The sequence below is a fragment of the Annulohypoxylon truncatum genome, assembly GCF_022578515.1.
Source record: "Annulohypoxylon truncatum strain CBS 140777 unplaced genomic scaffold F4807scaffold_33, whole genome shotgun sequence".
Lineage (NCBI taxonomy): Eukaryota > Fungi > Ascomycota > Sordariomycetes > Xylariales > Hypoxylaceae > Annulohypoxylon > Annulohypoxylon truncatum.
The window spans coordinates 21,766-44,167 of record NW_025953819.1 but is presented as its reverse complement, the minus strand read 5'-3'; the positions used below and the strand labels follow the sequence as shown (position 1 = coordinate 44,167).

At 49.7% G+C, this 22,402-nt stretch overlaps 8 protein-coding genes and 1 non-coding gene across 9 annotated transcripts; 6 read left to right on the top strand and 3 right to left on the bottom strand.

The window, feature by feature from the left end:
• Nucleotides 1-40: 40 nt before the first annotated feature.
• F4807DRAFT_463477 (uncharacterized protein) lies at nucleotides 41-1,560 on the bottom strand (the record flags this gene model as incomplete). Its single annotated transcript, XM_048001989.1, has 5 exons — nucleotides 41-445; nucleotides 522-573; nucleotides 639-882; nucleotides 958-1,183; nucleotides 1,267-1,560. The coding sequence occupies 5 exons, from the start codon at nucleotides 1,558-1,560 to the stop codon at nucleotides 41-43; spliced, it is 1,221 nt and encodes a 406-aa protein (XP_047851052.1).
• An 821-nt stretch (nucleotides 1,561-2,381) lies between these two features.
• Nucleotides 2,382-4,048, top strand: F4807DRAFT_438334 (uncharacterized protein). The gene has a single exon (XM_047999109.1). The coding sequence runs from the start codon at nucleotides 3,108-3,110 to the stop codon at nucleotides 3,738-3,740; it is 633 nt and encodes a 210-aa protein (XP_047851051.1). The 5' UTR covers nucleotides 2,382-3,107; the 3' UTR covers nucleotides 3,741-4,048.
• Nucleotides 4,046-5,224, top strand: F4807DRAFT_438333 (NUDIX hydrolase domain-like protein). The gene has a single exon (XM_047999108.1). It carries the CDS (start codon nucleotides 4,093-4,095, stop codon nucleotides 5,020-5,022), a length of 930 nt encoding a protein of 309 aa, XP_047851050.1. The 5' UTR covers nucleotides 4,046-4,092; the 3' UTR covers nucleotides 5,023-5,224.
• Nucleotides 5,225-5,687: 463 nt separating this feature from the next.
• On the top strand, nucleotides 5,688-7,693 carry F4807DRAFT_223700 (phosphoglycerate mutase-like protein). Its single transcript, XM_047994090.1, has 3 exons — nucleotides 5,688-6,174; nucleotides 6,235-7,179; nucleotides 7,345-7,693. The coding sequence occupies exons 1-3, from the start codon at nucleotides 5,788-5,790 to the stop codon at nucleotides 7,657-7,659; spliced, it is 1,647 nt and encodes a 548-aa protein (XP_047851049.1). The 5' UTR covers nucleotides 5,688-5,787; the 3' UTR covers nucleotides 7,660-7,693.
• Nucleotides 7,498-9,165, bottom strand: F4807DRAFT_223629 (protein prenylyltransferase). The gene is made up of 3 exons (XM_047994088.1): nucleotides 9,145-9,165; nucleotides 9,015-9,058; nucleotides 7,498-8,950 (listed from the first exon to the last, which is right to left on the bottom strand). Exons 2-3 carry the CDS (start codon nucleotides 9,021-9,023, stop codon nucleotides 7,727-7,729), a joined length of 1,233 nt encoding a protein of 410 aa, XP_047851048.1. The 5' UTR covers nucleotides 9,024-9,058; nucleotides 9,145-9,165; the 3' UTR covers nucleotides 7,498-7,726.
• An 840-nt stretch (nucleotides 9,166-10,005) lies between these two features.
• F4807DRAFT_453303 (WD40 repeat-like protein) lies at nucleotides 10,006-12,115 on the top strand (the record flags this gene model as incomplete). The annotated part of the gene is made up of 5 exons (XM_048000441.1): nucleotides 10,006-10,585; nucleotides 10,641-10,683; nucleotides 10,771-11,182; nucleotides 11,219-11,848; nucleotides 11,927-12,115. The coding sequence occupies 5 exons, from the start codon at nucleotides 10,006-10,008 to the stop codon at nucleotides 12,113-12,115; spliced, it is 1,854 nt and encodes a 617-aa protein (XP_047851047.1).
• A 1,096-nt stretch (nucleotides 12,116-13,211) lies between these two features.
• Nucleotides 13,212-14,267, top strand: F4807DRAFT_223568 (microtubule-associated protein). Its single transcript, XM_047994087.1, has 3 exons — nucleotides 13,212-13,671; nucleotides 13,884-14,101; nucleotides 14,170-14,267. Exons 1-3 carry the CDS (start codon nucleotides 13,582-13,584, stop codon nucleotides 14,219-14,221), a joined length of 360 nt encoding a protein of 119 aa, XP_047851046.1. The 5' UTR covers nucleotides 13,212-13,581; the 3' UTR covers nucleotides 14,222-14,267.
• Nucleotides 14,268-15,301: 1,034 nt separating this feature from the next.
• F4807DRAFT_t120 lies at nucleotides 15,302-15,426 on the top strand. Its single transcript has one exon. It is a non-coding gene; the product is annotated as a tRNA-Leu (tRNA).
• A 2,642-nt stretch (nucleotides 15,427-18,068) lies between these two features.
• On the bottom strand, nucleotides 18,069-20,919 carry F4807DRAFT_463469 (LIM-domain binding protein-domain-containing protein; the record flags this gene model as incomplete). The annotated part of the gene is made up of 7 exons (XM_048001988.1): nucleotides 18,069-18,554; nucleotides 18,651-18,677; nucleotides 18,765-19,076; nucleotides 19,157-19,465; nucleotides 19,527-20,180; nucleotides 20,251-20,507; nucleotides 20,625-20,919. The coding sequence occupies 7 exons, from the start codon at nucleotides 20,917-20,919 to the stop codon at nucleotides 18,069-18,071; spliced, it is 2,340 nt and encodes a 779-aa protein (XP_047851045.1).
• Nucleotides 20,920-22,402: the final 1,483 nt, after the last annotated feature.

The window sequence follows — 22,402 nt, the reverse complement described above, 5'->3', positions numbered from 1 at the left end:
CTAAAACTAGGATCGACGTGATAAGGCTTTCCCGCCGGCTCTAGACCACCACGCCACGTCGTCGTCGTGGCGGACTCCCACCGTCGCTGTAGTGGTCGCCTTCCCACTTGCGCTTTCGGGGCTCCGTGACTCCGTCGTTGATTATAGAAGAGACCCTAAGCTTTATGTCTTGGTCTGTTTCCCGTTGAACGCCGTTATCTCCCCTGTTCATGACTCGATCTGCAACGATATATGCCAGTTCGAGTAAACCCGGCCGCACGTTCAGGTCCATCGAGGTGCCCTTGCATAGTAGCAGTAGCAGGTCATCATCCACGCCGGCCGCTTGAAGATCATGGTAGTTGTCGACTATTGGGCTTGCCCGGGTCTCGAAGGTTCCAACGTTTGGGAAGGTGACAATGACATTGTTAAAATCCTCTCGCCTTTGAAGTACGACGTATACCATGACCTATCTTACGATTTAGTAATCCGCGGAAGAATATGTGCTTAGAGGCTTTGGTAGACCGTTGAGAGCTGTAACTCACCTCACATATCTGGCGGACGTTTACATCTGACCCTGATTGGTGGTACATTTCGCTATAGAGTAATAGTGAGCAAATATCCATATCTTCTTCTGTTTCTTTCATATACGGGATACTCACTGGGCAGCGTCTACCATGAGCGCCTCGCCAAAGTCGATCACCTTCAGGATGGGAGTTACGTTATGCTCCGTGCTTGCGTCGAGTGCGGTGGCGCCCAACACGACGTTTTGTTGACCTAGGTCCATGTGAGCTAGATCTCCTGGCTGTATCCTGTTCAGGGTTGCCAAGCTGGCCGTCTTCGGATCCACCGGACGTCCGTCCAAGCTAGCATTGTAGTAGGCCATCTCCAAACAGGCCCTGACCACTAAGATTCCGACGTCTGATTAGCTTAAGATCGTGGGAGACGAGCCTCGAGTTCTAGATGAGAAGCTGGACTTACGACACATGAAAAGTCTCCACAGCAGGCGATTCGGCAGAGCCTGCCCATCATACTGCGTCTGATGTCTTCCGACGAAAGTTTCCAGTCCGCCGTTCTCGGCTAACTCCATGAAGATCCAGGATCGCATTCGATGTGGCCAGACCCCCGGATGCGTCGCGTTGAGCGGGTCGAGCGGGTCGTTCGGTAGGTCTAACGATTTGATTATATGTAAACCGTTGCGGAGCCTCTGTTATCGGGTTCGTTAGCGGTTAAGTGGAAACGATTCGCGAGGTCATTCGCGAGGTCATTCGCGAGGGAGGGCCTACGCACATGCAACCAAACCTTTTCGTTCATTAGTGACTGAAGTTCGTCCGGTATGTCTTCGTCCTCTTCGTCGTACGACTTATAACCTCCTAGGTCTACGTCTAATGGGCAAATCTTGACAGCCAGTCTTCTATATCTCGTGCCGGTCGAGCGGATGAACTTATACACGGCGCCGTTAGCTCCGCGACCGATCTGACCTTCCCATTTATAACAAGGAGCACGGTCGAAGAAGGTTTTGATCCTCGCGGCGACCAGCTCCGGACCCGCGTCTGAATTATAATCCATCTGATCGTCAGACATTATTGAAATGTACCTGTCGAGTGAGTGTATCAAGACTTGTCGCATATGACGATGGCTATGTGTAAATTGATCACACGAACCTTTTTACTTTACGATAGACAAAGGCCTTGACTTGAGAAGGCTCTTTAGAGCCCCTATTATCTCCATTATCCCTCGCCTTTGAGTGGGTATCTCTTCTGTTTCCAGACAAAGGGCTTAGGACTTGGTCAATAATCCTTTGATGGTTAATCGAACATGTTCAGCATTGGCACCTAGTAGGCTAGTAATTTGTGTATCAAGTACTCGAGTGAGGGTTACTTGTTGGAAGTTCCCCTTATTATTACAAGAATTGCTAATAATATACGTAACATTAGAAGCCAATGATATATATAGTATTAGAAGTCAGTCATATTAATACATGTATTCTAAAGCTCTTCTCCATACCAAGCCTTCCAGTCCAGGTGACATCCGTGTAACCAATACTACCTGTGTAGTATGTAGGTATGTAGGTAGGTAGGTAGGCGAGATGATAGAACTGTAAAGATATAATAATTTGAGCCCTACCTGGGTAGTTCATGACTGAGACAATATGATCTTAAGGTTAACCACAAGTAGATTAAATCCTTAAAATAATATACCTAGGTACCTGGTTATCTAACACGACCGTCAGTTGTCCAGACTTGACTAATATCAGTCAATGCACTTGCATGAAGAACAAGGTTTCCTGATTTACGGACGACTGTCCAGGTACGATGTATGAGTACACTGATGCCTTGTACTGATATATACTTGAGGATGGGTATCTACGTAGGTTTGGAAGGAACACTTGAGATAATGCAGTGGTTACTTACATCAATATGTATGTACGTAGGTTGGGTACCTAGGTATGACAACTGATCTATCGAATGATTATTTGGTTGGTAGACACTTGCCAGTTGACGCCGCTCTTGCCAGTTCTTCATAGAAGTATATCAGGAGTATAGTAACGGAAGCCACTGTCGTTGAATAGAAAATCATTGAGTAGGTACCCTCATGGGTCATAAAATATGCCAGCCTATCAACAATCCCGCCGGTCACCTCGCACCTGCTTTCGGGCTGGGTAGTTAAAATCACCGCAATGTGCAGCCGTCGTGAATCACCCTCGGTGATCAGACGCACCTTCCTCCCACCGCATCACCGCGTCCATCACGAGAATAGTCATAAACATATTTAAACACGGGAATAATATGCCCAGGAATCTTAACCTGAACATATACCTACCGTCGATTCAGAGCGATAAGGTAGTTCCATCAACTTACCTTACCGCCAACCTAGTTCTGAATCTTCTCTTCACCTTTACCCTCACCTTCATCTTCACAAAGAACACACTATCACACCAACCATCACACCCATCATCACACTCACTATCGCACTCACTGTCTCACTGCCGCATGATAACATCCCACCGGTGAGATAGATTCCATTTCATCCATACGCAAACCATACAAGCTAACCGAAATATCAGATTGGCACTCGCCGTCATTCCGATATTCGCGGCATCCTGACAACGCTAGGACGGCATTCACACGATGCATCGTGAACAGACCGACGAGGCCCACGAGGCTACCGAGAACGACAACATCGTTCTTCTCAAGAAAGGTTTTGCGCAAGACGTCAAGAAGCGAGCCGTCGAGAACATCGAGGCCAAAATACCATGCGTGTGCGGTCAGTACCTGTACTTCAGTCAGAAGTGCGGCCATGTTTACAAGAAGGTCCATCTGAAGTGTGGCAAGAGCACTTCGAAGAAAACAGGCAAGATTGTCCTCTGCGCCGCTGGACGTCTTCGACAAGTCCACGTTGAGGACGCCAAGGTCCCCGTCAACTGCAAGAAATGCGTTAACTCCAGTAATCGATGGAGGACCGAAGAAGTTCTCGAAAACGAACGCCGAGTTCAAGGAGAGGCTGAACGCCGATTCAAGGAAGAGAAGGAACGCCGAGTCAAGCGAGCGGACAAGGACCGATCTGCCAGTCCCGCAAGACGAGACCGAAAGCGAGGAACTGAGCGAGAGCGAGAGCGACCAGAAAACCCTAGAGATCTCGGCTCCCAGATCCCCAACAGCGACATGAACGCGGGTCCTTCGCTGTACAACTCTCTCCCAGTCCGCGCCCGAGACAAGGAGAACGCGAAGGCGGGTTCCAAGGGTTTCAAGGGTTCAGATTAAAGATGAGGCGGAGGATTAGGGGATTAAGCTTGAATGTGGATGATATCGTACCTAGCATCCGATCGGGAATACGTATATCGTGAAGCTTCAATGCGGTACATCGGGCAGGATAAGGAATGGGTACATAGTTAACACAAAAATCGCTGAGGTATCGATACGGATCATTTCCATATGATCATCGACCTCTTCCCTATTGCACATCATCAAAGAATCGAGAATCGAATTGTGGCTCTGGCGTGAATTGTTCAAAGTTGTTATGTTTACATAAGCTAAAGGGGGTGAGGATGAAGGGATGAAAAGGATAAGTTTAATGGTCTAAGTCAATAGCTATTTGTCCGGTAGGTACAAGCATATGCAGGTCCTAGACCCTTTGTGTAAATGTCCATCCAGTGTAAAGTGCATACTAGTGTGTAGTGACGTAATACCCCTCAATCTAACTTTCAGTATGCAATACCAGGTACATGTAATATCTACCAAGATCTCTAGGCCATATGCAACACATCTTCAACACATACTGATATCTACGATATCTATGAAGCAAGTTTACTCATTGAAACCTTCACCTACCCGTATTCGGCTTTGGACGGCAGCCCTGAGCTCGTTATCGCCTACTCAAACCTCATCTCGCAAATATCACCCGTCCTCAAAAACCAAAATGTCGCACCAAAAAACCCAGGAGCCGGTCATCAACAAGGTCTCGGAGCTACCCGTCGACCAGGCGAAGTGGGTGACGCTCAAGCGAGTCGACTACACCGACCAGGTCGGCAAGCAGCGGACGTGGGAGGTGGCGACGCGGAAGACGCGCGGAAAAGCGGGCGTCGACGCCGTCGCGATGGGCAACGTGCTCCTGCACCCGTCGCGGCCGGCCTCGACCATGCTCGTCATACAGTACCGGCCGCCGCTGGACGCGTACACCGTCGAGTGGCCAGCGGGTCTGATCGACGCCGAGGAGACGGCGGAGCAGGCGGCCGTGCGCGAGTTCAAGGAGGAGACGGGCTACGACTGCAGCGTGCTGAGCGTCAGCCCCGTGCAGGCGGCGGACCCGGGCATGACGGACGCGAACATGCAGCTCGTCATGGTGGAGGTGAAGCTGCGGGAAGGCGACGAGGAGCCCGACCAGCGGCTCGAGGACGGCGAGCACATACAGCGCGTCGTCGTGCCTCTGAGCGAGTTATACGACCGCCTAGTCGAGTACTCCAAGGCGGATCGCACGATTATCGCGGCTAAGCTGTTCCATTTCGCGGCTGGTATGAAGTTTACGCAGACGCAAAAGTACTTTTGATCCGCGAGGTTGAGGTTCGTGATGGATGTATTTTAGCGCGCGGAATTATCAAACCCTGAAGCATGTTGACTATGTTAATCAAGAATTGCTTCCGATATCTCGCGTTTGTCATTCGCGATATTACTTTACCTAGATAGACTTCAAGTTCGTCTACATAGTCGGATAATCTAGAACCAAATTATCTTCGTAGACCTCTAGGCTCTAGCTGCTTAGGTATATATGCTCAGATATGCTATAACTAAATACGATACTGCATCCGATCGCAAGGGTCCTTAGAGACAGACCTAAGGCGAAAAGAGCAAAGGGGCGTTAGGGTCGCTGTTATGACCGCCACAGCCCCTGAAATAGCCGTCCTTAGTGAATAAATCCAATCTCCAGCCGGTTAACCCCAAAACCTACACGGTCATTTCCACCAGTCAGCTTCATCCTTGCAAAAACGTGTGCCAAGTCATATACGACGTCTGCCGTCCGTTGCGCCCCTGTGCGCCGCGATCGTAATAAAGGACATGCCAAATCAAGTTTATCGAAAGAGATTATTTTTCCTTTTTTCTCATCCTTCGACATAGCTCATAGGACGATCCAGTATAACCAGGATGACTCCATACGTAATAGTAAAATGACTTTAGTGCGATGGGATTTCCAAGGCGGCGTCTGAATCCTTTCCGACTAATGAGCCTTGACGGTTGCCATCACGTGGATAGGGGAGTGTCGCATTCGACATTGATAAATACCCAGGGACCTATTTAATCGTAGGTACACGTAGGTATGCCGACTCGACAGCAGGGACTTTACGCTTCTTTGGTTGCCTATTTTGCCTGCTGCATTTTCGTTGCTTTGTCGCTTTGTTCGGGCTTCGTACCGACCAACTCAGCTCCATTAGATACTATGCGGTCGTGGACCTCGCTTCTGGTGCCGCTCGGCGCCGTGGCGGCTGCTCGGGATGTCGACCTAGGATGGTACCCCCCGAGTAATACCTCCGTCAATAACCTGACCGCCGTCCTCGATAGTCAAGGGGTCTACGGGTTTATTTTTAACACCTCGGACACTCCCAAGTCCCAATACGGTGCCTACAATTGGTGCAACATGCCTCACGTTCGGAAGTCGGAATACGTCAAGCCTGCGGCTGAGTACAAGCTTAGATACGTCGAAGTGGTTTGTCTTGGATCTAGGACTCCCCGAGTAACGAGAGTACGGCTAACTAAGCGTATGTAGATTCAAAGACATCATAAGCGAACTCCATATGCGAGCAACGCTTTCCCAGTCGAGTCTTACCGATGGAACTGCGACGATCAGGGCCTCTTCTACTACGGAAGTCCCTTCGGAGGCGACGACAAGCAGCCCGCGCACGGCTTCTGGAAGGGATATATCTCTTCCGTCAATCCTTTCACGCCGTCGGGTTGGATCGGAACTTGCCAATTTCCCCAGATCACTTCTGCCGGACTTGACGACTCCTGGGTCCACGGTCAAGATCTGTACGGAGTCTACCACGACTTGCTCAAATTCCTACCCGGCAGAGGCGAAGATTGGCGAAGCAAGGTGACGTATCGCGTGACCCAGAACGTGATTACGAGCCAAGTCGCCGGCATGCTGATCAACGGCATGTGGGGAACGGCCGACTCCGTACCCTTGATGATCCAAGGCGTCGGAGTGGACAGTTTGGAACCTCAGTATACCTGCAGCGTGGGCAGCAACCTGTTCAACACGATAAAATCCTCTTCCAACGCGGCTTGGAAGGATCATCTAAGCGCCGCCGCAGGTCTGTTCAGCACTTTGGATAACATATCCGGGGTGTCTCCGAGCGACTCCGGCTTCCACGCGAGCTTCGACCATTATTTCGATAACCTTTCGGCGCGACAATGTCACGCGAAACCGTTGCCGTGCAAGTTGGTGGGCGGTGTCAACTCGACGACGTGCATCGACCAGGCACTGGCTGACTCCGTCTATCGCATGGGAGAGTGGGAATATTCGCAAATGTACCGTGATGCGCCCACGTCTCTCGCCGCGTCTTCTACCGCGTATGGCGTATGGATCGCCGAGCTGAGCCAGCACCTGCGAGACGTGATAGCTGGCAAGGGCGGTCCCATCTATTTCCACAACGTTGCACACGACGGGTCTATCAGTCGAGTACTAAGCATACTACAGACCGATGTTATGGTGGTGAGTAACCTATTTTCTATCCTGCTTCAAAATACTTTGTTCGATGACACCCCGGATGTGAGGAGTTTTTACCGTTTAAGAGCCCCCTAGATTCTAGATTCTAGATCGTGAACGTGTCGGAATCTTCTACATGAGCGAACGTGAGAGCTGACGTGGTGTTCGCAGTGGCCTGGCATGGGCAGCGAGATAATATTCGAGGTATACGAGCGGGCTGGACACGCGATACCGTCCCCGACCTCGAGCCCGTCCCCGAGCAAAAGCGCCAGCGCCAAGACAAGTACGGCGCAGACCAAAGGAACGGAGGCTAACGGATTCTATATAAGAGTCCTGTTCGGAGGGAAAACGCTAAAGTCTTCGAATCCCACCCTCGGATTGCTCGATATGATACCCGCAGAGACTCTGCTCGCGTACTTCGACGGCTTGGTCGGAGCGGGTGCGAGCCTAGTCGTGGGTAAATGCAACGGAACGATACCTGTATGATATCGAGTTAGAACTATTAGAGGCGACTAGAAAGTCGTGGAAAGTCGGGTAGCATTTGTCATTCATATTATCTAATGCTAATATGTGCCAACTGCTTCTCTACGTCGTTCCATCTCCCTGCTCGCATCGGGTCTAGTGATCGGACTTTCGCTAGCCACTTGCTAGGGTCTTCGATCTGGATATCTTCGTTCCCTTGTTCTCCGAGCCGTTTTAAGGCGATGGTATACTCGAGCAGAGACTCGTAAATCCATTTCACGTCATCGTAATCCTCCAGCAGGTCCTTTATCTGTTCAATCTCCTCCTTCACGTAGGCTACCCTCTCGCCAATCGTCAGAGCTGGCGCTATGGCATGTTCGCTGGCGTGGTTGACGATCTGCGACACCATATATTGGTGGTAGTACCATAGGCTCTGGTCTTCCGGGCCGACGTTGAGAGCGTCTCGGACAAAGCTGAGCTCTTCCTCGAGGAATGCCTTCCTTGCCGCGTCGTCCGCGCCTCGTTCCTCCAAAAGACGTAGCATGAGCTGGCTCCGATTATGCCAGGCCGAGAAATTAGATAGGTCGGCGGAGATCTTCCCGGTGGTGTAGGCGAACTCGTCTTCGACCATGCTCTGTCCACCGAGGGAAGGGCTCTCCAGCGCGGCTACTACGTACCGCCTGTAGCCCCATGCGTGGAAATTGCGTCGATCTTTAGTCAACATCTTAGATGCCAGAGCAAGTTCGGCCTCCCAGATCTTGCGGGCGGCCGTGGTGGGTAGTCGTACGATAGCTTGCTCGAGAAGCCATTTACGATACTTCCAAATCCAGTAGCACTTAGGAAATTCGAGAAGAAGCGGGATGGTGAATGCAAGTTCGGACTTTATGACTTCGACGTCCGAATTCGTAGTCTTCTCTTCCTCGCCGTCAACTGTAGTACCACTCTTCCCAGCTGTCGGGGAGCCTCGGCGTTGCGGGATCGCATCCGAGGATGGTGGTAAGGAGTATTCTGAAGATGGATTCATAGTGGCGCTCCGAGAAGTATTCGGTGACTCCTTCGAGGGCGATGACCCATCCGAGGGTCTTGATAATAATCCAGAGATTAGACAGCGGCGACGGACGTTCCATATCGTATAATATTCGGGATTTAGACGGAGTAGTTTAGAAGTGAGTTGGAAGAGGGTGGTGTCGTAGTTTTCAGTGGAGGCACGAGTGCGGATAGATTCTTCAAGTTCGTGGTACTTTTTTATCTTGTCGAGATCTTGCTGTCGTTGTTCTTCAGTTCGGGCGGTTCGAGAAGTGCGAGCTGCGCCGTGCTATCTTGCTACCCATCAGCTATCTCGATGCGTGAAAGCGGGGGAAATCGGCTCGGGAACATACACTGTCCATGTCGAAATGGCTTGACTATGTACGGGAGATCTGACCTGTTGATAATCGTCAGACGATCTTCGACGGGACATGGCAAGAATATTTGAGTAGAAAAGACGAAAGGTGGAAGATGGAAACGCACGACCGATGACGTCCCGTCGATAAGATAATGGACGCTAAACTTTTGCCTAACAAGCTAAGCTTCAACTTATACTGCATAGCTGCATTAATGTAATCTGCTTTGATGCATGACTCTTTAATATGACCACTTATGTAATCTGTAATACGTACCTATGTAATCAGATATATTTTCCTTTTCCTTCATCTCATCACTATCACGACCACGATCACTGATCAATCTTAGGATTCATTGGGGCTTATCAGACACCTTTATTAGCACATTTCAGTAAATTAAGAACTTTGAATATCCCCTACCTATGTAGGTAGTTACATATAGATACAGTAGCCCTAACCTAGGACTAAAAATCCAACATCAAGCATACTATATCTATAATAAAATTATATCTCATCTGAAACTACGACTTCCACAGGCTCCAACAACCCGTTCATTTTATCGGAAGCGCATAGAGTGACCCATACTCGAATACAACCTTATTCTCAATGCCGAATACGTATGGGGTTGCGCATATGCATTCATCAAGCGAAAGTACTTACTTCGTTCTATTCCAAGGTTAGCTTGTTACATGCACATACCTGGGTAGGTGAGCTCGTGTTTCCGTGGGACTTCTGTTCCCAAAATGGAAACCGTCTCCTTGGACAAGTCGAGTCTTTCTCTCGTGCTCTTCCCTTCCTCCTCTCCTTTTACCCTCATATCCTTCTCTCCTTCTTCGTTCGCCTGACTTGGAGGAACGTTGGTATACCCCAGACACGCAGCTGGGTTTCGTGTCCGGTCCACGTAAAAGCTCGCAGGATCCTATTACTCTCCTTCTCTCCGCCTAGGTTATGGCATTGATTTATTCCACTCTTTCTTCTTTAATTCAACATGCCTATCGCGTCACCCGACCGATTTGTGCCCTTCCGCGTACCGCTTGGGGACCGCTTCCGATCCACCAAGCAAGTCCACGAGCTGTCACCTTCTGAACGGCTGTATCGCACGGACGACGCGGCTTCTGACGTATTTTGCTTCATGCCAAAGCGGCCTACGCCGGTTTCGTCTCGGAAAGCATCTCGATCCGACGGTAACCAACGAGGTCTCGGCACAGTTCTCAGTTTGCACAGCCTTAGCTTAGAGCAGCGACAGGTCAGCAACGGTGCCGTCTGGTCGGTAGGAGGACTTGCCCCCGGCGGAATTGACGACGGGCAAGGCCGCCGCGTGAGCTCCGGCACGAACGCCCGTCTCTATGCTACGTCATTTTCGAACGCGCGGCCAAAGTCGGAAGAAGACCAGGAAAAGCACGAGGGTCGGCTCGCTCTGGCGTTAAAAATTGATCGTGTTCAAAGAATACTAGATTTCGACGGATATTCAACGTTCCCAAGTTGCAAGCACAAGAAGAGGCCGTCTCTACGAGAAGCCAAGACGACATGGACGGGAAGTGAGTGGAGCAACGACTGTCATGTACCGAGTAGGATGCAATTTTCCCGTGTTTCGGTTCCCAGTCGAGACTAATGCCACCTTAGAAATCCGCAAAGAAGAACGTTGTCTTCCCAATGCACCTTTCAAGTGCGTGGTTCTTTCTTTTCTTCCCTTTTTCTTGCTCTTTTTCCCCCTTTTCTATTCTCCTAGCCGACTCACGCTAACAGCTTCTAGGGTCCTGGACGCCCCAGGCCTGCGAGATGACTTCTATTGCTCAATCATGGCTTATTCTCGAACGTGTAACACCTTAGCCGTAGGACTAGGCAATCTGCTCTACGGATGGTCAGAATCCTCGGGCGTCACGCTACTAAACGCGGGACTCAAGGACGGGTCGTGGCTGACTTCGGTGGCGTTCTCTTCGGAACAGGGCGGTAAGTCGATACTTGCATTTGGTCGATCGAGCGGGCTCCTCTCTTTGGTATCGCTCTTCGATAGTCTGCTCCCCCGCTTCGAGGCATATCACCCTGAACCGATAGCTTGCCTCTCCTGGCGTCCGGCCGCCACGCCGCGACCGTCTCTGAGCAAGTGTAATCCCGGTGTCCTAGTCAAGACGGAAGACCTTCTCGTGGGCGATGACATGGGCGACGTCTATTATTATTCGGTTGAGTGGCCCGAGCCCTAGGAGGTGGCCCGGGAAAATTGGCGCGGTGCCATGACTTTGCTCGCTCGCATTAAAGTCCATTCTCAACAGATATGCGGCCTCGCGTGGTCCCTCGACGGTGAACAGTTCGCCACCGGGGGCAACGACAATCTGTGCTGTCTCTTTAATGTCGACTGCGTTACCGACGCAGCGCCTTGCCTAAGTCTCAGTTTCCCAAAGGTACCATTGGTCAGTCTTCCTTATGGCGGAAAGGGGCCTCTCTTACCATATGACGCGAATGCGGGAGACGGTGCCTCGGTTTCGTCTCCGGTCGTCTTCGACTGTCCCAGTCCGCTATCTGCCATGAAATACTTACCAGCCGGGTCGGAGAAGCACCGATGGCGCCACGGAGCGGCTGTCAAAGCCATCGCGTTCTGTCCGTGGCATCAAGGGCTAATAGCCACGGGCGGAGGATCTAACGACAAATGCATCCACTTCTATCACACGAATTCGGGCGCCGCTCTCGCCACCATCTCGGTAGCTGCGCAGGTGACGTCTCTCATATGGAGCACGACTCGCCGGGAGATCGCGGCAACTTTCGGATACGCGCAGCCCGACCACCCGTACCGCATCGCCGTGTTCAGCTGGCCTGACTGCCGGCAGGTCGCCGCCGTGCCGTAGGAGGGCGAACATCGGGCGCTGTATGCTATCGCGTACCCGGGAGGGCCGAGCGATACGTACCGCACCAAGGAGAGGCTGAAGAGTCGCACTGCGGAAGAGGGTTGCATCATCGTGGCGAGTAGCGATGAAAGTGTGAAATTCCACGAGGTCTGGGCGGCGGGTCGCAAAGCAACTACGTTTGGGAGCGGTGTCTTAGCTAGGAGCGACATCTTGGAGATGGGAGAGGGAATTGACAAAGAGGGTGACGTGATTCGGTGAAGAGAGAAAAGAAAAAGAAAACGAAACAAAATTAGTATAGCATCGTTTCGTAGTGGATAGAAACAATAAGTCATGTAGCAATAAATGACGTTTTTCATATTCTCTTTTACAGTACCTAGTAGTAGTAAAAGGGGTTCTGGTTTCGTAGTCCATGCTGGCGACCTTGAGGATTGATCAGTGCTCCACAGCTTACGATATAGGTCAATATCACCAGGAAATTCATCGAGTACACAATCGTGAACCTCTCACTAAGAGAATCAGGTATGAGTAAATCATATAGTAAACCATATACACCTATTTCATACTTGGATCATGTAAACTTGGCTGCACCGGATATCTGCGTCGGATAACTCTTCAGCATGTCTTATACATTAGGAAAGTTATTCATGTCTCATACCAATGAACTATTCAGAGCAATAATGTAATAGTCATTCGCTTCTCTTTCAACATCTTTCATATGCTTTGTCAAGAGCTCAGAAACATCTGCGAGTATGATTATTACCCCTGATCAAATGACGAGATGCCGTGATCGAAATGGCTAATAATGAAATACATAAGAAACCATAATTGAAAGATGTTTGTTCTCTAAAATAAACCGAGCTAATCCTCTTTCGGCTCGGTCACGTTCCTCCAGATGTACTTAGTCACTCACCGGCCATTGATAGTGCCCCGCCTTGTCCCGCTCATCTACAGGACCAGTTGACATGGATAAGCAGAGAGCCGTAGAAGAAGGTACCTAGGTACGTACATTCATAAACTTCCACTATTCACATTGATGTGAATTCAATATAACGGGTACTTTCTTGCTAGAGCGTACCTTATGTAGGTACTAATAGGTCCCTACGTCAAGTGCTATTCGACATTCTGACATTGAATGTTGTATGCACTGCTTCTCAAGTGCTAACCTTAGGCATAACCTCTATCGCGTACATATGGCAAGGACCTCAGTGATGCGTATCTAGGCATACCCTTTGACGCTATGCATAATCGCTAATCGCTATGGGTGACTGTAATCATCAGCTCGGTAGGTCACTTGAGTCTCAGTGCTCTACCAAGGTACAACTGATACGGTAGGTATGGTCCTAACATTGAAAGTATCTAAGTGTCTGAGTACGTACAACGTAGATGGCAAATGGTAGGTATTTGGTCATCAAAGCCAAATCACCTGCGCCACTAAAGGTTGCCTTGGCTGTTTTGTGGGTCTCCATTAGGAAGTCGGACCTGCCGTCTGCTGCCTCCTCCACCCCCCCCACGTAAAAGCAAAGCCGTACCTTCAAACCTACGAACCTCCAACCTTCAACCTAAACCTCAACCACCTTTTATCGTCATCATCATCATCACCCGGCATTTCTTCATCTCTCCTTGCCTCTCCCCAACGCGACCGTCTATTTCTTGAGACAAACCCTCGCCCAGTGCCTCGCACCATTCAACCCATTTCGTCGTCGGCACCCGAGAACAACGTCAAGATGCGATCCAAGTTTAAGGACGAGCACCCCTTCGAGAAGCGCAAGGCAGAGGCCGAGCGCATCCGCCAGAAGTACGCCGACCGCATTCCGGTATGTATATATTGCCATATTGATTTATATCTGCCAAACTCGACTTGTATTGCAATCATTAGATGAGTTCTGGTCGTCGTAGAATGACGTTACTCCCATTACAGCTCCGTCTCCGTTCTCGCCGCTTCCATCACCTCACCGCTTTGTTTGCTCTTTTACCCTCCCAATACCCTAATACGCACCCATATTCTAATCCATATCTCTGCAAACAGGTCATCTGCGAGAAAGTCGAGAAATCCGATATCGCGACCATCGACAAGAAGAAGTACCTGGTGCCGGCAGACCTCACCGTAGGCCAGTTCGTCTACGTCATCCGAAAGCGCATTAAGCTATCTCCCGAGAAGGCCATCTTCATCTTCGTAGATGAGGTTCTCCCTCCGACCGCCGCTCTCATGAGTAGCATCTATGAAGAGCACAAGGACGAGGATGGGTAAGTGTCAATTGTCCGCATTCCCACTATAGACCGGCAGTCTTACTAACCATCCCGCTCATCCATAGATTTCTCTACATCACCTACTCGGGCGAGAACACGTTCGGCGAGACTGCCTAAGGCCCCGGGCCTCTTCTCAATTTTAACTCCCAAACGGCGTTATGGTTTTATTCTGGGCTGGACGACAACGATGTGCAATAGTGGCAATGAATTACGGATGAGGCGGGCATAGCCATGGCAGATGGTTGATAAGAATGGCATCTTCCCCGACTAATCGCGTCATGGTCCTCAAGGTGTAGATGACCTTAGTCTTTGATTTCATATCACCAATAACCAATGTGGCTCTTGTCCACCAAGTCGTCTTGTGCAAGGGATCCCGTCGTGACACGTCGTGACTCACCTGTGTCATCTTTGTCATCTGTATCCTCGCTTTTCCTTCTCCGGTTTGGTACGAGTATGGGCAGGATTTGTACCAGTTGACTCGCGATTGCTTAACTCCGTTTTCCGTTGTCCAGCTTGTGAGATGATTCGTATGATGCCACATGCCTATCTATGTAATGGAGACCCACCGTGTTTGAATACCTCTACTATTACGTAGGCCTTTCTCCGAAGATAGCTAACAAAAGGCGGATCCTAGTCATATCAAGTAACTCTTAGCCTCACTACTTCTAGAAAATCGTGCTAGTTATGGACTGCCCACTCGGGTTACATGCCATGTTATCCCGTTACCAAGTCGTTACTTGATCAGCAATACCCAGCTACGTTAAGCCAAATCTCATCCTAGACTCAACTCCATCGCCAGCTCGAGAAGGATAACCATGTATTTGATCATGAGTTAGAATGAACATAATCAGACGGACTTCATAAATTTCAAACCGTATATATTCAATACATTTCATTAAACTGACTTGTCACCAATGAATTTGACTACCAAGAATGTGCTTTGAATTCATTAGTTAGGACCAAGAGTACAGCAAACACTCCGAGTTCCATAAAGACGAGCATTCTAGCAAGTCCATGACTACCATAGACTAGTCTATTATCTGTTATTGAATACTTGACGAGCAGTAGTATGAGATCATTCTCACAAATAACGATGAGATATGAGATACCAAATCTCTCCTCCGATCCGGCATACTTAGCGAGTTTCAAGAGTCTATCCCCAAACGAAACGACAGCCTTATAGTCCTTGTATTATCAGGTGGAATGGCCGAGTGGTTATGGCGCTGCGTTCAGGTCAAGCTGAATTTGAATCTAGTATTAGATGCCGGTGGTAAAATATCGCAGTGGAGCAATCCGCGTGGGTTCGAGTCCCACTTCCATCACTCGACTGACGCCGTCCAGAGGATAAGCGTGGAAAACTTTTTTTTATCAATATTCTCGGTGTGAGGTTATATTCTATCATTATTCTGGCCTTCATTTTTGCCGTGCGGTGTTTAATAGGATGGTAGTCGAGATGGTCTCTTCCTAATCACTTACAAATCCCACGACATTACCACTTCCTTGATATATTTTGATGTACTTTCATTAGACGAACAGATTCATCTAGATAGATTACCTACCTAAATAAAGGTCTAGTAAGAACTATAGGGGCTATTTCGCTATTAGTTGATGCTGCTGATAGCTTAACTTGTGAGCCCCTTATCTCATAATCACATGTTTCTTTCCCCCTATTAGAGATATTTCATGCCGTAGACCCCCCATATTATCTCGCCATTAATGAAGCTACTCAGCAAATCATATGCCAAATTAAACATTGTTATATCATCAAGATGAACTACAAAAGCTACTGTTACATAGGGGTGATATCTAGAATCCTGGGTCTATCTTCATAAACATACCATAAGATGCTATCACAATCATCTCAATTATCTCAAGCATACATTTTTTTTAGAGTAGAATAGATACACTACTGTGCAGGTTGAGCTTAACGCGATTCCTAGATGACATCGGTAATAAGACCTTGAACGTGTTTTCAAGACCCTTTCTGAGTATCTAGGTAGGTAACCGACTGGGGAACGTATGGCTCTCATGAAATACTCGAAAAGAAGCTTCACCGACAGATATATCGATGCGATACCGACGTTTACCTAAATCCTGTCCAAAGATCTTGCTCTCTGTCAATATCCGCCCTGGTGGAAATAGTAGCCTATAACTAAAGTAAAGAGACAGTATCAATAAACACTACCTATGAAGGTACATTGTGAAAAATCTATGTTGCTTCAATCATCCACAGAGATCATGTGTTAGAACCTTCTGAAGACTCTTATCTCTTTTCGATTTAACATCAGCTACTACATCGATTTCATACCTATGGCGACAGTAGGCTATGATTCATTGAGTTAACGCTCATAAGTACGAAACATCCCAAGATTATCCTGACCTAGGTACTCTTCCTCGTAGTCCACAATGTTACTATCTACCTCTAAGGGTTAGAAACATAGGAAGGATAGCGGACTCCTAGGGGATGAGACGTAGCTCCAAGATCGTGTAATGAGGCAAAAAGCAGCCTGGTTTACAAACACTGGAAGATGTTGGTAGTATTCCACCACAAATCGCACCATTATTCTTGATATTCTATCTTCTATTTTCTGCGACCTTCTATTCAGTTGAATTCCAGTTCTAAGAATCTCGCTCTTTGGCTGAGAGTAGATAACCTTACTGCCTGAAAAGGGCCCCTGAATGTAACGAAATACGTTTAGATACAGCAACCTATGATAGTTTATGACAATAATCTATATTCTAGATGTAGTTGATCGAGCACATAACGAAGTGACACCCGTTACCTCATCATCGCTAGCTTTTCTAATCCCCTACGGCGACCCCTAATATCTAAACTTCTGTCTTCGAGGTAGCCCCTAGGTATCTAAGATTCGGAGTCTAGGTAACAAGGCGATGTGCACAGGAGGCAAGCAGGTAATTGCTTCGTCATGCGTTATGAGGATTGCAAATTATTGGTTGACTGTGTCTCTAAAGAGTGACATACTACGCGAGTCTGGGTTCGAAATATGCGGAATGTGTATTAAAAGCTTAAAAACTCATTACGACGTTCATTGCCTAATCGTCGTTCCAATGCACGTCGAATCTACGTCTCGAAATGGAATGGGGGTAGTTCGGTAGCATAGTTAAACACTTTTACCTCTCATCCCCGGACGGCTTCAGCTATCAAGGACTTCTCACCTCATATCACAAGATGCATACAAGACGCACACTTCATTTCACATATTCGTTCTCGAGAATAGGCTAGACCGGTTTCAGTAACCATCTTTCTTGTCTGTCTCCAAAGATCAGAAGCCTCGGCTTGCGTTGCTCTACCTGTGGCCTCTCTCTCCTCTGCTTCTACCCCTCGCAGCCTGATAATTTTTTGGTCCAGATGACAAGATAAAAAAACAACAACGCAACAACCGAGGACGGCGACCCGCGCATGGGCTTTGATGCGCGGGGAGCCGTGGGAATATCGTACACGAGGTGAATACTTCAAAACTCTGCCCGTAATCACCGGAATTAATAAAGAATCCCTTCAACGCAATAGCATCCGCCGCTTATGATCCCCTTTCCGTAAAGGCTCGAATTTAATAGAACAACCGTGGACCAACGCCGATTTTACTTTGCATTCCACTGACAACGGACGGTTCGGATGGAGATATCGAAATAAATTAGTCCGGCGTTGTCGAAAAAAACGTCAATCGTGGATGGGGAATCGCTGAGAACCTCCGAGCCTCCCGGACCCCTAAAAAATGCAAGTCCTAAACGTCCAGCCGATGTGATAAGTGCGTATAAAACAGCCGAGCCAAGACCGAACAACAGTACAGAATCTCGTATCCAGAGGTGACGCCGGTATGCTAGGTTTTTTCCTCCTTTCTTTCTTTCCTTCTTTCCTTCCTCCCTTCTTACTCTCTCTCGCTTCTCGACATGCGGCCCTCACTTTTCGATGTGCGTTCGTCTGCCCAAGAGGACGGGCCGGTCATCACGCCGGGTTGCCTTTCGCGCGTTTCTGTAACCGGGGCGTCGTCTGAGGCTTCTTGTTAGCCATTCCGACGCCGTTGACTTGGCCTCCCATGCTCGAAGGCGTGGGGGCGCCGCTGTCTTCTTCGGCCTTGACGGTCGACGGTCTCCTCCGCTTATTGCTTGCTGGGCTCGTGTTAGCGCTAGGCCCGCTAGAGTTCGTCCCTTGCTGACTCTGTTGCAATTGCATGCCTGGCGCTTGCATGTGTCCTTGCGCCGGGCTGCCCATATGAGGCGAGTTCGGAAGCTGTAGGTGAGTCGCCGCCGGCGAAGCGCCCATCGGGAACTGTCCGAAGCTAGGCGTCCGCGGATTAGGAGGGCCGTTGCCTTGTGGCTGACCGTTTGCTATGGGTTGCTGTGGGGCGTTATGTATGTTCTGGCTAACGTATTGCTCGAGCGCGGCGTAAGGGGAGAGGCCGGGGTGCGTATGGTAAAAGTTGAACAGGGGCTAGACGAAGTCCAAGTCAGTAACGAGATCGAGTTTTCGAGGGTTTCCCCGGGACGTATAGCGTTTCTTGAGTTTCTTGAGAGATGTGCAACTTACGTTCATTTGTCCGACGACTTCGATTATCTAGAGCGTCAAGTTAGCGTAAGCGCGTGCGACTAGCCGTGAGGAAAGACCAAAAGACGAAAAGACGAAAAGAGAAAGGGTTCGTACCTCGAGAAATTGGAACACGGCTTCCGTGATGCCCGAATTTTGCTTCACGGCCGACTGGGGTAGGTCGATGTCGGGGGGTTGAACTTGAGGCGATTTCATCGGTTTCTTTCCCTTCTTGCTCATCTCCGGGGACAGTCGCGAGTCTGGCCCGTTCACCCTGTGCCACTCTTTAACCCAATTGTGCGCCGGCTTCGCTGCCTCTATAACCATCTTCCTCGAATGATATTCCTCGTGACCTTGGGTGATGAATTCCAGAAGTTCTAATTTCTGTTCGCTGTCGAACTGTGCTCGTAGAGTTCCCGACGCGACGACCTAATCACGCAGCTGTTAGATTTTCGGGTTTTATTTCGTCTGCTCGCCCCACCACTGGCGCCGCGATTCGTGCAACCTACATGCGAATTGTCGAACCAGTAGGTCAGGTTTGCCTTCTGGTTCTCGATGAAGTGACACCCGTTCGGTAACGGCCTATCTGTAATCCCCTTTTCGAAGGTTAGGTTTATTCTCCTGATGCCGCTCTCGTAGTGCGTGTGGAAATATCTGGCTAGCGAGGGCTGCGTTATCTCGTATTGCTTGTCCCCGTGCTCTGCGTTCGGCATCTCCATGCCGACGTCGAAGAGGGAGAGTCTGAAGACGCCTCTGGGCGAAAAGAACTGCGCTACGAAGTTATTCCAATATGTCAGATCATCTTTTGTTCTCGAGCCCTATCGAGTGCCTAACGTTAGCGATTACTTGTGACGACGGACGGGGGCGTGCGGCACTGACCTGATATCCGCTTAGGTGTTCGCCGAACTGGAGTAGCTTTAGCAGGCAGTGGCCCTTCATGCCGTCGTTCTTGTGCTGCTGCTGTTGCTGCTGTTGCTGCTGCTGTTGTTGCTGCTGTTGCTGATGTAATAATTGCTGCTGCATACCGGCCGGGAGTTGGATATGCTGGCCCGCTTGCAGCGGCTGCGCGTTGGGTTGCTGGGGTTGGCTCTGTTGACCGTTAGGTGGCTGACCCTGGCCCTGAGGTTGTTGCGGCTGGTTGCCCTGAGCGGGATTCGGCCCTTGAGTTTGCGGTTGGTTCGGCTGCGCGACCGCCGGCGTCGGAGCTCTCTGGGGACCTTGAGAATTTGGCGGAGGCTGTTGGCCGGGCTGCGGGCCGGGTTGCTGTTGTCCCGGTTGTTGCTGGGGTTGAGGTTGCGGTCCCTGCTGTTGCGGCTGCCCTTGCGGTTGCGGCTGAGGTTGGTGCCCTTGGCCTTGAGGGCCTTGCGGGACCTGCTGCCCCATTGGCTGGCCTAACTGGGCCTGCTGCAGCTGAAGTTGCTGGGGAGTCATCTGACCGGGATGACCGGGCTGGTTACCTTGGTGCATCGGGTTGTTAGCCTGCTGCTGGGCAGCCTGGTGTTGGTGGAGTGCTAATTGCTGCGCTAGGAGATGCTGTAAATAGCGTTAGAATCGAAGGCGAAACTGGGAAGCTTGCGGCACGAAAAGGGGGGATATTATTTACAGCGTGCTGAGGATTTTGATGTTGTCCTTGTTGAGCGAGGTGCGCCTGCTGGAGATGCTGAGGTATGGCGACTCGTTGCATGTTCGCGTTTGACCTCATTGCCTGGAACTGGGCTGCAGTCATGTTGCCCATGTTCATCCCCGGCATATTCATCGACATGCCGCCGTTATACATCTGTTGCTGGATCATAGCCTGCCTCTGTTGTTGGAGCAACCGCTGCTGTTGCATCTGGGCGAGCATTTGAGGATTTTGGGCTACTGCGGGAGCATGGATTTGTTAGCGAAAGCACGACGCGAAATATGTACCTAGGCACCTAGACACGTATATGCCGGGCGATGGCTAGAACTTGAACTTGTTAACTTGGCTAGACTCACTTGCGAATTGTTGCTGCTGGAACATCTGCTGCTGGGGACTTAGGTGCTGTAGGGCGTGAGCGTTTGGGCCGCCGGCGCCGGGAGGCATACCTCCCATCATGGCGGCGGGATTGACCTGTCCGCCGGGGCCGGACACTGCCATATGAGCTGCCATCTGAGGAGGCATTCCCGGTTGGCCGCCCGGTTGGCTCTGAGTGTGAGCCATGCCCGGAGCGCCCATGGGATGGCCAGGGTGAACGCCGGGGTGTTGCTGCATTCCTGGATGAAAACCACCCGGTCCTATGCTAGCTGCCATCATTTCTGCAAATGTCGACTATCCACGGCGTGGATATCGACGCCCAACCTTGATCGCTATCTCATACGCTTGTATTCCCGTATATCCCCTGTTCACGGCAGCGGTCGCGATCTCGATGCGCGATCGATCGAGCGACCCTTAGTTTGGAGAGCTTTTGCTGACAACACCGTCTTGTCTAATTTTTTTCAATTTTTAAATTTTTTCACCTTCCCAGCTTTTCGCAGACAGTGACCTTTTCGAATTCCTTCTCTTTCTATTTGCTAATCTGGATACGTGAATATTACCAAAGCCACGTTCGACGTTATGCGATCGGTTGATTGACGACGGGATGTGGCCAGGATTGTGTGAAGATGGTCGCGTTTAAGATTGTTAGGTTCGGGTCCAGGCAACGAGGCTTAACGTTGAAAAGGGCTGATGACATGCAGCGTAGAGATAATCCGCGTCCGCGTTCGTGGCGAAGAAAGTGGTAAGATGTGAGATGTGAGAAATGAGAAGGCGAAGAACGACGGGCGATTTGGACGGAGTTTGAACCCAGAAACGCGGTGGGATAGAGTTTATCGCTTGCGCGCCACACGTACGGTAGGCACAGACACAGAACACACGGAAACCTCAGGGCTGTCGTAGCTTCCTCGCCGTCACTCAAGAGTTGACGCCACACTTCGAATAGTACTTTTTGACTTTCAATGTTCGGCTTTTTTTCGCTCCGGATCGATAATCGATTAAGGTCGATCAGTATCCTCCCTCACTTCGAAACAATTGGCCTGGTTGACCTTGCTACTGTTGTTCGTGACCGTCGCTGTCGCGCAAACGCAGACGCAGGCGCAGAGGATATAGAGTCAGAAGAACAAGGCGGAGCGGAGAGGCGGACGTGCACGATGTGATGCGATACGTCGAGAAGGTGGATGTGGATGTTGCTAAGTTGTTGGCGTCGCGGGATTCGCTTTCAAACAGCACACACGGGCACAGTAAAAGTAGTGTTGCCGACACGGTATGGGTACAGCTTTATGGCTTTATGGTATGATTTTTTATGTATCCGGTGTATGTATCTTATGTATGAACGGTACGGGATGTATGCATTAGTTGGTTAGTCGATTAGTTAGATTAAATAATACTTTTAGTGCTTAAGCGACGACGTCGGGCGATCATTTTCAACCAAATTGTTAGTGATGGTTGTGTAATAATGCGGATGGCGGGTAACAGGCTAATAAAAGGGCGAGTTGAGACGGGCTGGACGGGGGAGAGAGGGAAAAAAAAAGGATCAATAGACGACAGGAAGGGCAGCACTGTAAATGATGTAGTAGTAAGTGGTAGCAGTAGGGGTCGTAGACTAGTAGGCTGGGCTGAGCTTGACAAGGCGATGTGGTAAGGATATGAATAAAATAGAATGCTATTCCGCGCCTATGGGTGCCTCCTTGATACTAGACGCCACTCAGACGGGATAGGTACATTCGAGATGCGAGATGCGAGATGTCAAAATTAAGGC